Genomic DNA, 16434 nt, shown 5'->3' with positions numbered 1-16434 from the left:
GTTAAAAAGCCACTCTGGGGACAAGGTTAAAGAACAGAGACACATTTCATTCACAGAAGAGGAGTCTGAGAGGTGCCCATGAGGTTTTGTAAAGGAGCAGCGTGGCTTCAAACCACGTTTTCAAACTTTGTTTTCCTTCCTCCTTTCTCCTTAATCTCAAGATGTAACTTTGAGATAGGCTGCGTATGTGTCTCCTTTCATTCTGAAGTGCAGCCTGGGAATGTGCTGTGAACCTCCACTCCCTTTCTTTCCCCATCCCATGCTTCCATGCTTTATGCACACTGATTTACCCACATGCTTGTTAAGCACACACCACGCTCCTTATCTGGTCATCTATTTCCTTAGAAGCTTCAAGGGCCAGATCCTGATACGGACTAGACACCTCCAGCCACAGCGGCGCCGGCTGCTTCACTGGATGGAACAACAATTCAAGACGAGCCATCAGGGCAGGTCACGCCACCTGACAACTCCTAGTCCCGCTGCCTCTTCTGCATTCCAAACCCTCTCTTTAAAATCCCCTGGGTTCCCTCCACAATTCAAGGGTGGACATTTTTATTTTTATTTTTGAGATGGAATCTCACTCTGTCGCCAAGGCTGGAGTGGAGTGGTATGATCTTGACTCGCTGTAACCTCCGCCTCACAGGTTCAAGTGATTCTTTTGCCTCAGCCTCTTGAGAAACCGAGACTACAAGTGTGCACCACCACACCCAACTAATTTTTTGTATTTTTAGTAGAGATGGGGATTTCACCATGTTGGCCTGGCTGGTCTTGAACTCCTGACCTCAAGGGATCTGCCCACATCAGCCTCCCAAAGTGCTGGGATTACAGGCGTGAGCCAACATGCCTGGCTGAGGGTGGAAAGTTTTAGTAAGAATTCTGCCCACTCCTTCCCTTGCTAGCATGGATAATAAAATCTCACTCTCTTTTTGTCACACCTCACTCTTATTATGATGATGGCTTCTTTCTACAAGCAGCGAGCAGCTGGACCCTATGACAGTTACAGTTTGACCAGTATCAGTTCACGCTGAGGGAGAGAAAAATGGACCTAAATTCAAGTAGAAATAATTGAAGAACTGTTCACTGCTGGGGAAGAAAGGCAATGACCCGTAGCAGAAGGAGAATTAGAGAAGACAGCAATTCCTGAGGACAAGTAGGAAGAATAATCTAAAAGTAAGATTCTATTAATAATCTTGATTTAGCCATTATGTACATGTCCTATGACAAGTCAGTTAAGCTCTGGGATCAGTTTCCCTCATTTCTCAAATAAAAGAATTAACCTAGATTAGTGGCTTTCAGACATTTTACATTGCAATCCAAAATGCACATATACACATACACATAAATAAAACCGAAACCAAAGGTCTATGAAACAGTGCTCATTACTACTGCTGCTACCACCAAAAAACACAATGGTGTTTACCATGTGCCACACATTCTTCTAAATGCTTTACATACACATATTCCCTTAATTCTCATAACAACCCCATAAGGTAGGCACTATTAGTATTCGTTTTCACTGATAAGGAAAAAGAGATAAAAAGCAAGTGAATGATAAATCCCAGGTCAGCACCATAGCTCACACCTATAATCCCAGCACTTTGGAAGCCGAGGTTAGTGGATCACCTGAGGTCAGGAGTTCGAGACCAGCCTGGCCAACATGGTGAAACCCTGTCTCTACTAAAAATACAAAAATTAGCTGGGCATGGTAGCACATGCCTGTAATTCCAGCTACTCGGGAGGCTGAGGCAGGAGAATCGCTTGAACCTGGGAGGCGGAGGTTGCAGTGAGCTGAGATCGTGCCATTGGATTCCAGCCTGGGCGACAGAGCAAGACTCCGTCTCAAAATATATATATATATATATATATATATATATATAAAAGGATAAGTAAATAAATAAATCCCAGGTCACACAGCCATGAAGAGTAGAGCTGACATTCAGAGCTGAGCAGTCTGGTTCTAGAGGCTGTGCTCCAAGCACTGCACCTTACTGCCTCCCTTGTGTATGTGAGAGAATCCAGTGCAGTTCGTTCTTTCTACTGCTGCAACTTGTAACTGATGTCGCTACCATCCATGAATCACAATCGGCCACTGCCAGGTGTGAGACGTAGATGACGCTCAGGCCTCTTCCAGCTCTAGGGTTCTCTGGCGATTTACAGTGAAAATCAGACAATTATCTGTCCTGATGGAATTAGGCTAGACTAGATGGTTTGATCTATGAGTCAATTTCCAAATGTCAGGATGAAAGCGCCACTGTGCCAGTATCAACAGCAAAGGACGAAGATTAATCAGTTTTCTTATGTGTAAAAATTGAAACGAGCTCTTGTGCAGTAATTCTAGAATCTTGCATTCATGAGTATTCATACCTCACTGAGTTTCCGGTGTAAATTCTGAAACTCGCTGAGCCTTCTGGGGACTGTCCAGTTCTTAGTTTCAACTCCTCCAACTTCTTGTAGGCTTACCGTGACAAAGTAACACGGCAATTGCTCACCATTCTCTTCTGTAACCTTGGGGAAAACATCAAAATCGATACTTAACAAAAAGCATGGTGAACGGATGCAGCAGGAAGATTTGCAAGTGTCCTCCTAAGGAGATTTCCCTCCTCATGGTGTACCCTGCAGGATCCCTGCAACTGTGAATATTACAGAGTTTATTCTAGCGAGTAAGTTACGTTATATGGCATAGTAGACCTTAAAATAGGGGGATTTCCTAGGTGGGCCTAACCTAAAAGCAAAGAGTTTTTGCTAGCTAGTAATACGAAAGGAAGTCAGAAAGATTCAAATTCCAAGAAGGAAGCCAGCAAGAGAACAGAGATCTCAGTTCCATGACCAAAGGAACTCAATTCTGCCAACACTCTGAATAAGCTTGGAAGTGGGTTTTACTGGGTCTTCAGACAAGACCTTAGTCTGGGAAACATACTGACTTCAGCCTGTGATCCAGCCGGCAGGGAGCCAAGTCACCCTGAGCTGGACTCCAGACCGACAGAGGTGTGACCAATAAATGGGTGTTGCTTTAAGCATGAAATGTGTTACACAGCGAAAGAAAACTAAACAGCAGGTTCATCCTGTGTTACTTTGAAAATAAATTAATAGCAAGCAAACAGGCACCAAATACATCAGAACCTCTCTCGGAGAAGGATGAGGGCACCTCCAGTTTAATTTCAGGATCCAACAAGCCCTGATTTCTATTCTTATTAAATTTTACACTGGGAGATAAAATTTCCTTTACCTCCCAACTGAGATATTGTGTGTGTCTGTGTGTGTGTGTGTGCGCGCGCACACACACACACACACAATAATCCAGAATAGGCCACTACTATACTTAACATAAGAAGATAAAAGAAAAAAATGTAAAATGCATTGAATTTGAGCTTGAATTAGCATCATAAATTGAATTAGAGTCAGTAAGAAAGGCAAGGGAAAGAGATGAGAGGTTTACTGAGCACCCCCTCTGTGAGGCAGGATTATCACCCCACTGTAAGGATAGGGAAGTAGAGGTACCTGACTTTCCTAAGACCACACTTCTGATGAGTCAGCTAGCACAGAATACAGGCATGTCTGGCTTGATGAAAATGCATCTTCCGCACCTTCCTGGGACTGCTTTGTGAGCTCCAGACGTCAGGTACCCCTTTCCCATTTCCACTATCTTTTCCCGGCCAGAGTACCTCAGCAAGCTCCTTAGCAGCAACCGACTGCCAGGGCACAGAGCCTTGTGATGGTTTCCGTTCCTTCCTTCCCTTTCTGCCTCCCCTAATATTTGCCTTTGGAAGATGATTTTAATATGCTGTGAAGTGTCAGGGCCAGCTCTAAGCAAAACTGAGGAGGTAACAGAATTTGTATTCTGTCCTCCAGCAGCCTCTTGTAGCAGCTTTTGCCATTACATTCCCCTGAGCCCATTACCTTCCTACACTTCCACCCAAACAATAACTACCTGCAGTTACTGAGGGTTTCTATGTGGGAGTCCGAGGTTGGGCATGACCTTCCCTGATCCACTGCTCCCTACCTTCCATGGAGAAATGTGTATTGTTCAGCAGCTTAGCTTAATGGGAGCACCAGCAAGTGCCAAGGACATGCAGCAGGCACCTGGTTAGGCTCTCATGTACTGTGTGTCCTTTCAGGGTAGGTCTTGGAGAACATGCTTTGTTTTGCTATCCAACCTAGAGATAAATTTAAGGTTGTGAATTGACCCTCTCCCAACCCCTGTAAGAGTGTCAAGCCACTGGCTTGATGGAAAGGCAGGGAAGAACAAAGATAAGTCATATGAAATACCATTGAGGACCAAAAAAAGCACTCTCTTGCTCAGGACCTTGATATTTGCATATAATGTGGTTATGCAAACGACCACATTATATGACTTTCATCGCCAGGTTTCCACTTGACAGACAGTAGGGCAGGGGAGAAGGAAGTTGTCAATAGTAATGACGTAAACTCCTATAAGCATCTTTCCTCCTAAATGAAATTATTTTTATAGACAAATGAAAAGGGATACAGTATGTTCTACAAACTCTTATCTCATATCCCTCAAAAAAAAAAACAGCAAAACAATTCAAAAAATATATTCATGGAAGATTTTAGAGATACTGAAATTTAAGCAATTGAAGTCAGTAGGATGAAACAATCAGATGCACTTACATTTTTAGTTTTTCATCTCCAAGATTCATTTCAACCCTCAATGGAAAAATAAATGGCTAATTCAAGGACATTAAAGTTGCTTTCAATTCCAGTGAACAGGAAAAACGTGCTGTTTGAAGTGGAGTGAGATCAGATCTACACCACGCAGCCTTGTATAGTTCCCAGTCATGAGCGAACCAGAGTGAAAATTATGGGGGAAGGAAGGTAGGACAAATATGGTCTAAAAGAATGAGCATAAGTCTTCTACCCTCAATCTTCATTCTTCAGGATAAAATCTTTTTTAATAAAGTCAAACTTTTAAAATAAATTAAGAGGAAAAGCACTCAAACCTACCTCTCCACTGGTGATGGAGGCTTTCCACATGCCAAGGTTTTCACACCACCAATCCGTTCTTGCCATGTGCAGCTGAAGGTCTGTGCGTTCTTTCTCTATTAGGATTATTTCATCCCTCAACTTGGAAACAATCTGCCACAGGGAAAATATCCTGGGAGTTATGAAAACACTTAAAACTACGCAATTCGGCAAAGTAGCAGGATTCAAAGTCTACACAGAATAATCAGCTGTGTTTCAATACACTAACAGTGAATAATCCAAAAACAAAATTAGGAAAAAAATTCCACTTACAATAGCATTAAGAAAAATTCTTAGGAATTAATGTAAACAAGGAGGTGAAATAATTCTACAATGAAAACTATAAAACACTGATGAAAGAAACTAAAGAAAACAAATATCTGTAAAGGCATCCCATGTTCACGGATTGGAAGAATTAATATTGCTGTCAGTACTACCCCAAGCAATCTACAGGTTCAATGCAATCCCCAACAAAATTTCAGTAACAGTTTTTTGCAGAAATAAAAAAAAAATTTCATCCCAAAATTCATATAAAATCTCAAGAGACCCCAAATAGCCAAAACAATTTTGAAAGAGAACAAAGTTGGAGGACTCAATACTTCTTGACTTCAAAACTTACTACAAAGCTACAATAATCAAAACAGTGTGGTACTGGCATAAAGACAAACATACAGACCCAGGGAATATAGCCCAGAAATAATATATGGTCAAATGATTTTCAACAAGGGTGTCAAGACCATTCAATGGGGGAAAGAACAGTGTTTTCAACAAATCATGATGGGAAGACTGGATACTCATACATGCAAAAGAAAGAAGCTGGACCCTTGCCACCCAACCCTATATACAACAATTAACTCAAAGTAGATTAAAGATCTAAACAAAAGAGCTAAAAATCATAAAATGCATAAAAGAGAATATAGGGGGCCGGGTACAGGGCACAGTGGCTCACACCTGTAATACTAGCACTTTGGGAGGCTGAGGCGGGTGGATCACCTGAGGTCAGGAGTTGGAGACCAGCCTGGCCAACATGACAAAACCCTGTCTCTACTAAAAATACAAAAATTAGCCAGGTTGGTAGGGGGGTGCCTATAATCCCAGCTACTCAGGAGGCTAAGGCAGGAGAATTGCTTGAACCTGGGGGTTGGAGGTTGCAGGGAGCTGAGATTGTGCTGCTTCACTCCAGCCTGGAGTGAAGACAGAGCGAGACTCCATCTCAAACAAAACAAAACAAAATAAAACAAAAACAAAAACAGAATATAGGGGAAAAGCTTCATCACATTGGCTTTGGCTATGATTTACTAGTTATGACACTTTAAAAGCACAGGCAACAAAAGAAGAAATAGACAAACTGGAATTCATCAAAATTTAAAACTGTGCATCAAAGAACACTACTGATATAGTAAAAATGCAAACCACAAAATATAAGAAAATATTTGCAAATCACCTCTCTGACAGAGTTTCCATCTCCAGAATATAGAAAACTCCTAAACCTCAATAAAACCCACAAACAACCCAATTTAAAAACGCACAAAGGATTTGAACAGACATTTTCCAGAGACACAAATGGCCAATAAGGACATGAAAGGATACTCAACATAACTAATCATTAGAGAAATGCAAATCAGAATCAAAATAAGATGCCAACTGATAACCATTAGGATGACTACTATAAAATAAGAAAATAACGAGTGTTGGCAGGGAGGACATGGAGAGATTGGAACCCTTGTGCACTGGTAGTGGGAATGTAAAATGGTATAGATGTTGTGGTAGAGAGTTTAATGATTCCTCAAAAAATTAAAAACAGAATTAGCATAGAACCCAGCAATTCTACTTCTGGGTATATACCAAAAGAACTGGAAGCAAGATCTTTTTAAGAGGTATTTGTATAACCACTTTCACTGTAACATTACTAACAATAGCCAAGAAGTGGAAGTAAACCAAGTGTCTATTGCTGGATAGTTAGCAAAACAAAATGTGGTATAAACATGCAATGAAATATGATTCAGCCTTAAAAAGCAATGAAATTCTAACACACACTACCACATGGATGAAGCCTGAAGACATTACTCTAAGTGAAAATGCCAGTCACAGAAGGACAAATGTTGCGTGATTCCACTAACATCAGGTAGTTGGAGTAGCTAAATTCATAGAGATAAAAAATAGAATGATGATTTTTCCAGAGCAGGAGAGAGGGAAAAATGGGGAACTATTGTTTCATAGATACAAAATTTCAGTTTTTCATGATGAGAAAAGTTCTGGTGATGGTTGCAAAATACTAAAAAGCTTCTGCACAGAAAAATAATTAGCAGAAATAACAGACAACCCACAGAGTGGGAAAAAAATCTTCACAATCTATACATCCAACAAAGGACTAATATCCAGAATCTACAAAAAACTCAAACGAATTCGCAAGAAAAAAAACAAACAATCCCATCAAAAAGTGAGCTAAGTACACGAATAGACAATTCTGAAAAGAAGATGTACAAACGGCCAACAAGCATATAAAAAAAATGCTCAACATCAGGAATTATCAGGGCAATGCAAATCAAAACCACAATGTGATACCACCTTACTCCTGCAAGCATGTCCATAATAATAAAAAAAAAAATACAACAATAGTAGATGTTGGAGTAGATGTGGTAAAAACGGAACATTTTTACACGGTTGGGGGGAATGTAAACTAGTACAACCACTATGGAAAACAGTATGGAGATTCCTTAAAGAACTAAAAGTACATCTACTGTTTGATCCAGCAATTCCACTACTAGGCATCTACTCAGAGGAAAAGAAGTCATTATACAAAAAAGATACTTGCACAGGCATGTTTATAGCATCACAATTTGCAATTTCAAAAATACGGAACCAGCCCAAATGCCCATCAATCAACAAGTGGATAAAGAAAATGTGGTCTGTATGGAGCACAGGAGCATAGAATACTACTCAGCCATAAAAAGAAATGAAATAATGGCCTTCACAGCAACCCGGATGGACTTGGAGACTATTATTCCAAGTGGAGTAACTCAGGAATGGAAAACCAAATATCATATGTTCTCACTCATAAGTGGAAGCTAAGCTATGAGGAGGCAAAAGCATGACAATGATACATTGGACTTCGGGGATTCGGGAGAGGGTTGGAGCAGGGATGAGGGATAAAAGATTACAACTGAGTACAGTGTACACTGTTTAGGTGATGGGTGCAACAAAAATCAGCACCACTAAAGAATTTATTCATGTAACCAAATACCACCAGCTCCCTAAAAATGTACTGAAATAAAAAATAAAATTTTAAAAATAGCTAAAATGGTAAATGTTATATATATTTTACCAGAATTTACAAAAATAAATAATATTTTTTAAATGCCACACTCACCATCTCTTCAGATCTCTTTTATGAGAAAGCCTATAAAGTTATATAACTCTGTAGTTTGAGGACAGCAGCTTTGCTCCAAAACTCTCCTGAATATGCAGTGTTCAAGGGCTCTTTCCTTCCTCAGAAAGCCTACAGGAAGCACGCCTTGCCTATGCCATTGTCCTGCATTTTATCATCAATAAGTACTGTGATCGTTTTATTTTCATGTCTGCTTTAATTCCATAACCAGCATATTTGCTCCTTGAGGGCAGGCGTCAGACTCTGTTACACTGAGTCTTCAGTGACTAACACAGCACCATGCATTTACTCATCACTTGTGTTACTGAGATTCTTCATGGTTAATGGTTTACTCCCAGCATTACCCTAGAATTGGACAGTTTGCTCCAGACTCACAAAATCTCTGTAAAGGAAAAAAACAAAAAAACCGGCCGGGTGTGGTGGTTCACGCCTGTAATCTCAGCACTTGGGGAGGCCGAGGCGGGTGGATCACGAAGTCAGGAGATCGAGACCATCCTGACTAACATGGTGAAACCCCATTTCTACTAAAAATACAAAACAAAATTAGCCGGGCGAGGTGGCGGGCACCTGTAATCCCAGCTACTCGGGAGGCTGAGGCAGGTGAATGGCGTGAACCCAGGAGGTGGAGCTTGCAGTGAGCCGAGATCGGGCCACTGCACTCCAGCCTGGGCAACAGAGCGAGACTCCGTCTCAACAACAAAGACAACAAACAAAACAAAACAAAAAAAAACCTAGGCAGTAAATTTCAGGAATCAAACTAAAAGGCTAGCTTTACCATCTGGCGGCTAATTACACTGCTGGTACAGAGGTCTGTGAGAGAAGGAGGGTTAAGCAAACCACTGGCATTCTGTATTGAGGAGAAGTCTGCACCACTGTGTACTTACAGGAAAATGATCTGATTAATAATTAGATATTTAATCCAGAAAAGTCTTACTATTACAAGATATTGGGGGTGGAGTGTGTTAATTGCTAGATTGCCAAAACCGTTTTCAACATCAATCTTAGGGTTTTTTTTTTTTTTTTTTTTGAGACTGAGTTTCACTCTGTTGCCCAGTCTGGAGTGCAATGGCGTGATCTCGGCTCATTGCCACCTCCACCTCCCAGGTTCAAGCGATTCTAGTGTCTCAGCCTCCCGAGTAGCTGGGATTACAGGTGCCCGCCACCATGACTGGCTAATTATTGTAGTTTTAGTAGAGGGGGGGTTTCACCACGTTGGCCAGGCTGGTCTCAAACTTCTGACCTCAGGTGATCCACCTGCCTTGGCCTCCCAAAATGCTGGGATTACAGGCATGAGCCACCACGCCCGGCCAATCTTAAGTTTTTTAAAAAATTAATTATTAATTTTTTTACCAACATGAGTAAAACACAAAAGGAGGACTATGTCTCCTTCTGGAGAGAAGGATCAGCTGCCTTCCATCCTCAGGGCCCTTTCTGTCCCGTGCGCAACTGCCAGAAGCAGAGTGCTCCGTGAGTAGCCTGTGGACAATCTGATTACATAGCAAACGTAGATCAGAGAGTAGAGTTCAAATTAAGCCATAGTACCAGTGAATTGCTCCACGTTTCCTGAAAATTCTTTCATATAATATATATGAAATATAATATAGCTAAGAATGTTTATTCCATGGTTATCAAAAGTTATTTTAAGAAGGGCTGAAGAATGTCTTTCAAACAAACAAACCAAGCAGAAAATAATTCAATGAACATTCTCTAGCTTGTCTTTCATACTGTTATCCATAGATGCATTTTAATTTATAATGAGATGAATCCAGAATAAATAAGACAGCTGTTCTTAAAGAACACGCCACATTGCAGATACAGATTATCTGCCATGCCAGCAAATTCTGTGGATCATCTCAGACATGTTCCTATCACTGGGAAGACGATCAGGCTTTTGAGTTCTGTATGTAGTAACTGGGAATGACTCCCTGTAAGGGGGAGAATGAACTATTTCTTATGACAATCCAGGAAACCTGGCCATTTGTTTCCATTTCAGAGTACGATTAATATTGACTGATTGATTGATTGATGGAGTCTTGCTGTGTTGTCCAGGCTGGTGTGCAGTGGCATGATCTTGGCTGACTGCAACTTCTGTCTCCTGGGTTCAAGAGATTCTCCTGCCTCAGCCTCCTGCGTAGCTGGGATTACAGGCACCCGCCACCACGCAGGGCTAATTTTTGTATTTTTAGTAGAGACAGGGTTTCACAATGTTGTCAAGCCTCATAAAGTGCTGGGATTACAGGCGTGAGTCATTCGCCTGGCCACGGGTTTTTGTTGTTGTTGTCGTTGTTGTTGTTGAGACTATTGCCCAGTCTGGGGTGCAGTAACATGATCACGGCTCAGTGCAGACTTGACTTTCCAGACTCAAGAGATCCTCCTGTCTCAGTCTGCCTAGAGCTGGGGACTAGAGGCATGCACTACCATGCTGGGCTAATTTTTTAAAAAAATTTTTACTAGAAATGGGGTCTCCCTATGTTGCCCAGGCTGGTCTCAAACTCCTGGGCTCAAGCGATCCATCCATCTCAGCTTTCCAAAGGGCTGAGATTACAGGTATGTAATCTCATTGTGCAGCCAGCCCATCACCAATGATTATGAATGTGACACTCCCATTAAACTTCTTCCTACATAATTTTGTAAAAATATTACTACTAACCAAGATGACACACCTTTGCAGGTCTTTCTTCCTTCTCTTTTGCTTTTTCTTTGTTGAAGAAAACTCACTGTTTAACTAGACAGTAACTGGATTATAGATTAATAGATATTTTAATTGTAAATTGCTGACAGGCTCATGATACCAATTTTTCTTACATCTTGTCTCAGGAACATTCTCCTACTACAAAAGCATTTGAATGTCTACAAAAAGAGTACTAAAGAAGGCTCAATAGGATTGGGCACATGCTCACAGAAAACCCACTGTGACTCACTGAAATTGTTTTATTTTAAGTTGCTCTCATGTTGACCACTTGAAATCCTCAAACACACATTCAGAAAGTGCCAGAGACCAATCTGGCAGACCAAAGTGCATCAGCCATATCTATATTAGAGAAACCTCCTTGTTTAATTCTAAGGAGCAAAACACAAAGCAAAAAGCCACACCACAGCGTGGGTTTGAGAAAGGTCAATTAGTGAGATGCTGTACATTTTTAAACTTTCAAATTGTTGTTTTCTAGCAAAACAATTTATTTCCTGTACAATACTGTAAAGTTCCCTAAATTGCACTTGCAGCAGTTAAAAGAAAACTTTTTTTTTTTTCCAAAATATTGTCCTCGAGTATTTAATTAACTTTCAGAAATGACCCTGGCACAAGAGAAAGCTTACTTAGCCTGTTCCCCAAAGGCCCTGTAGGCAAAGCAGATGCAAAGGACAGAGTTACTCACAGCTGAAACTGAGAAAGAACTCCAAACCATAAGAGATTAAAAACAAATGCTTTCTAGTTCTATCCTAGAAGCAAAAAAATAACAATGGACTTGCTCATGGTTAAAATTATTTTAAAAGAAAAGGACATTTCTCAACCTCAACTGAAAACTACCAAATTAGACAAATGTAAACTTTCAAAGACAACCTTGAAAGCAAAGAGTTACCTTCTTGTCAGGTTTTGGTGCATTTTGAATAGAATTTAGAGCTTGCCTTTTATATTCAAGTTTCTCATTTAGTTCTCGCAGTTTGTTTACAGCAAAACTGGCTTGTTCATTGATCCGATTGGTACTGTCATCCGCGGCTTCCTCACCAGCCTCATCTCTTGGGCCCTGGAGGGGAGAGTAACATACCACCATATCTTATAATGATAGAAAGTTCAGTAATTATTATCTGTCACGATACCCTGTTGCAAAATACTACATTTCAGGAAGGAAAGAATACCAAAGTAGAAAATTCAGACTGCTTTTTCTCAGCAAAGAGAAAAATCAAAGTCTTTGGAACCAAAGTAAATGGTGTTCAGAATTGCAAAAAGGAAACATTTTATAGCCTAAAAAAAGGGGGGGAAATCCCATGCCATTATTTCCCAAGTGGTACGTCTAAGGAAATCTACATAGAACAAGGGACGGCAACTCAGTTTTCTTCCCAACTCGACCTGATATTCTGTACCTAATCTTCAACCAAGACACTGACTTTTGGCTTCTTTCCAGTCTCCTAAGTATATTATTAAAAACTCATGCAATAAAAGAAAATTACCATATTCCCATGAGCGAAAGTATTTTCAGTATATACTTTGTTCAGTCCTTCTCTTGATATATTCTACAAATCAATAGGTATATTATTTTACAAGTAAAATAGCATTTGAAAGTGACTTAATAGTCATAAGAACTCTGTAACTTGGAAACGTCTGGCTAGATTACCCAACAGCACAGGAATTAGATTCATGAGCAGCAACAGCATGCAGGGCACTGCAGAGAACTGCTGAGATCCAGCTTCCAGTTTATCCTTAACTTTCTTCCAGGTTTTCTTGTTCTAACTTTTAGTAATCGTAACAAACAGTAAATTAAAATTTTTTCAAGGAAGAATAAAGTACCAATGGTCATAGAAAAATAGGCTGTTTGCATGTGTGTGTTTTGTTTTTTTTGAGACAGAGTCTTACTCTGTTGCTCAGACTGGAGTGCAGTGACATGATCTCAGCTCACTGCAACCTCTGCCTCCCCGGTCCAAGCCATTCTCCTGCCTCAGCCTCCCGAGTAGCTGGTACTACAGGTGCTCACCACTATGTCCAGCTAATTTTTGTATTTTTAGTAGAGACAGGGTTTCACCATGTTGGCCAGGCTGGTCTTGAACTCCTGACCTCAACTGATCCACCTGCCTACCAAACTGCTGGAATTACAGATGTGAGCCACTGCACCCAGCCCATATGTTCTTTTAACTGGTTGTCTATAAATATATATATAAATGATATATAATTTCATACTTTGTATTCATTTGAATGGGTATTCTGCCTTCTTCACATAACACACAATGCTGGGTATTGAGGGTATTATCATCTTCAAAATTACCATTTTTAAGTCAGCCTTGTATGAGAATAATTAGAACAACAATGGCATTGAGAACTTATGAGGCACATTCCTAACGATGCTCCTGTTATGGGTTGATTCTGCTTTATTGCTGTCCCAGATGTACAAAAACAAACAAATGCATAAACTTTTTTCTACATTTTAATTATTTTCCTAGGATAAATTTCCTAAAGTTCCCACTTCTAGAGATTACTGGAACAAAGAGTTGGAGTTCTCGAAAGGTCAGTTATGTATCAGCCTCTTTGAATCCTAGGTGAAAGTAGATATTTTTCCTTTTTGTTTACTGTCACCTCACATCAAATGTCAGTTCACATCCTTATTCAATGTATCTGCTGAGTATAGATGTTTTAATTAATTTGAATAACCTCTTTTACAGCATTTGCTGTAAAATTAACCATCTTAATTTCTGAAGTAGAGAGATAACATAGATACAACAAACTGTGACCTATCAAAAATAAAATGCAATAAATAGCGAATTTTGGACTAATCAGCTCAGTGATTTTACATGTAAAGGACCAAGCAACAAAACTTAAAAAAAAGAATGTATATGAAGTTTAGACAACCAACAGTTCAGAGACCCCAAGATGACTTCTAATACCATCAAGAGCAAACACTTGAGTCCTCAGGGCTGTAGATAGTGAACTGGGCAGAAAGAAAAAATCCAAGACAAATCATAATCTTTCTAAGATGACTATAAAAACAATTTGCTTCCTTTCACGCAAACCTTAAAACTCATAGGGGTCACTAACAGTAAATAAGAGGTGGCAACTGGAGCTATCCAAAATAATTGTGTACGCTATAAGAAAACTAGACTTAACGTGTGGTTTAGCTGACAGAGTAGGAGCATCGCCATCTTGGACAAGCACCACCATTTAAAAGTTTCCCTTGACCAAAAACTGCCTAAATCCAAAGGGCATCAGCCTAATGGCTAAGGTCAGCAAGACCATAAACAACAAATGCCATCTCCAACCAGAAACATTCCAACCCTAAGATAAATCCCTCCCTGACCAGAGACACGCCAGCCCTGAGATAACCCTCCAGCCAGAGAGATGTCAGCCCCAAGATAACCTTCCCTCTGACCAGAGACATTCCAACCCTGCAATAAACTTCTTCTCCACACAGAAACATTCCAAGCCTGTGATAAGCTCTCTCACCCTAAAAACCAGTAACTACTCTTCGTCTGTAAGAGAGAGTGCTCCTGAATGAAATCGGCCAGAAGCCCCTCTCGGGTTTATTCTCCAAAATAAACCTGTCTTTGACTGTTAGGCCACTTTTCATGCTTCTTTCCTTTCTTTAACTCTTACATTTGATACTGAAACCTAGGATGGGTGTTGGGGATAGAGACTCTCTTGCAACTCAGGAAGCAGTGGGCAGCAGCAGCCCATCCTGCTGGACCCTGAGTCTCTGGCCACCCACCCTGTCTTGTCTCTCACTTCACTTTTTGAGTGATTTGCGTGAGGAGGACAACTAACCCGAAGTGTACTGTGAGCCTCAGGCTGGGACTACTCACAGGTGGGTTCTTAAAACCCTCAGGTCTCAGGAATCCACCTCCAACTGCCCGCAACACGTATTTAGCTCTCTAGACTTTGTCCCCTCCTCCTCCCTCATCCTCCCTTCTCTCTCTCTCTCTCTCTCTCTCTGTCTTCCTTGTGCAGCTCCAGTCAAAGAGGCCCTTTGCTGATTCCAACCGGAACATCCAACATCAGACACTAATCCAGACAACTGGTAAAATCTGCCTTCCCTAGGCTTTCTCACGGTGCCCAGGAAAGTCAGGTCTGCCATCCTGATCCTCAGAGGAGCAGTGGGACTAAACTAGAAGAAATCTTGGGGATACCCAGTTTCTTCTTAGCCTAACCATCCTCTTTTGGAAAGAGGACTCTGGGTCTCTGTCTTTTGTCTGGGGATGCCTGGAACAAAAAAACAGATACCCTTAGCCTCTTCTCACTCGTCCACATGGGTGCCAAACAATCCCACATTCCTACATCCTTCACAACTTCTCCAAACTTGGCTTATAAGAAGCACAAAGCCAGGCCGGGCACGGTGGCTCAAGCCTGTAATCCCAGCACTTTGGGAGGCCGAGATGGGCGGATCACGAGGTCAGGAGATCGAGACCATCCTGGCTAACACGGTGAAACCCTGTCTCTACTAAGAAATACAAAAACTAGCCGGGCGAGGTGGCGGGCACCTGTAGTCCCAGCTACTCGGGAGGCTGAGGCCGGAGAATGGCGTGAACCCGGGAGGCGGAGCTTGCAGTGAGCTGAGATCCGGCCACTGCACTCCAGCCTGGGTGACAGAAAAAGACTCCGTCTCAAAAAAAAAAAAAAAAAGAAGCACAAAGCCAAAGTGTTTGGTTTTTCACTGCAACACAGCCTGGCCCCAATATAAATTAGATAATGACAACTGATGGCCCAAAAACGGCACCTTTGACTTTCAAATTCTCAGGGACCTTGACAATTTTATAACCACGAATAGCAAATGGCAAGTGGTTCTCTATATTCAGGCTTTCTTCTACCTTAGATCCCAACCCTCCCTACGTCAAGCTCGCACCCCTCATGAAATCCTTCTTCTTAAGGAAAACCCTCCCTGGGTCCCTCCTTCCTCCAAAACTCCTTCCTTGGAAACCCCTTTTGAGCCTGCAGATGGATCTCCTCTGTACTCTCACTCCCCTGCATCTGCTCCTCGCCTGTTCAAACCTCCACCCCAGTGGCCCCTCCTGCCCCCAAGCCTTCAGTCCCAAATCCTGCTCCTCCTCCTTCTCCACCTGTTACCTGTTCAAAAACTACTCCAACCAGTCAATCTGCCATTCTCCCCCTCCGGGAAGCAGCTGGGGTTGAAGGCACTGCTTGCGTTCATGTCCCTTTCTCCATGTTTGATTTGTCACAGATCAAACAGCATCTGGGATCTTTTTCTGAAAATCCCTTTCATTATCACTGGGAATTCCTACACATAACTCAATTCTTTAATTTAACTTGGCATGACATTTATATAACTCTAACCTCCAACCTCACCCCGATAAGAGCGCTCAACTTAATTAAAATGAATATCCAAGCTATGAGTATATTTAAAAGGCCT

At 41.3% G+C, this 16434-nt stretch overlaps 1 protein-coding gene across 5 annotated transcripts in view; it reads right to left on the bottom strand.

Annotated features, from left to right (window-relative positions):
* The window catches only part of SNX25 (sorting nexin 25), a 146322-nt gene that overhangs the window by 19468 nt on the left and 110420 nt on the right, over positions 1–16434 (bottom strand). For all 5 annotated transcript variants that reach the window (XR_013417426.1, XR_013417427.1, XM_015139609.3 and 2 more), the window contains exons 10-12: positions 11947–12111; positions 4963–5094; positions 2365–2505 (exon numbers count right to left, since the gene is read on the bottom strand). Coding sequence is in view for 3 of the 5 variants with exons in the window: in XM_015139609.3 (XP_014995095.3) it covers positions 2365–2505; positions 4963–5094; positions 11947–12111 (438 nt within the window). In the remaining 2 variants the exon portion in view is untranslated. The remainder of the gene's footprint in view (positions 1–2364; positions 2506–4962; positions 5095–11946; positions 12112–16434) is intronic.

The sequence above is a fragment of the Macaca mulatta genome, chromosome 5, assembly GCF_049350105.2.
Source record: "Macaca mulatta isolate MMU2019108-1 chromosome 5, T2T-MMU8v2.0, whole genome shotgun sequence".
NCBI classification, from domain to species: Eukaryota; Metazoa; Chordata; class Mammalia; order Primates; family Cercopithecidae; genus Macaca; species Macaca mulatta.
Note: the sequence above shows the minus strand (reverse complement) of the source record. Positions and strands in the feature narration are given on the sequence as shown.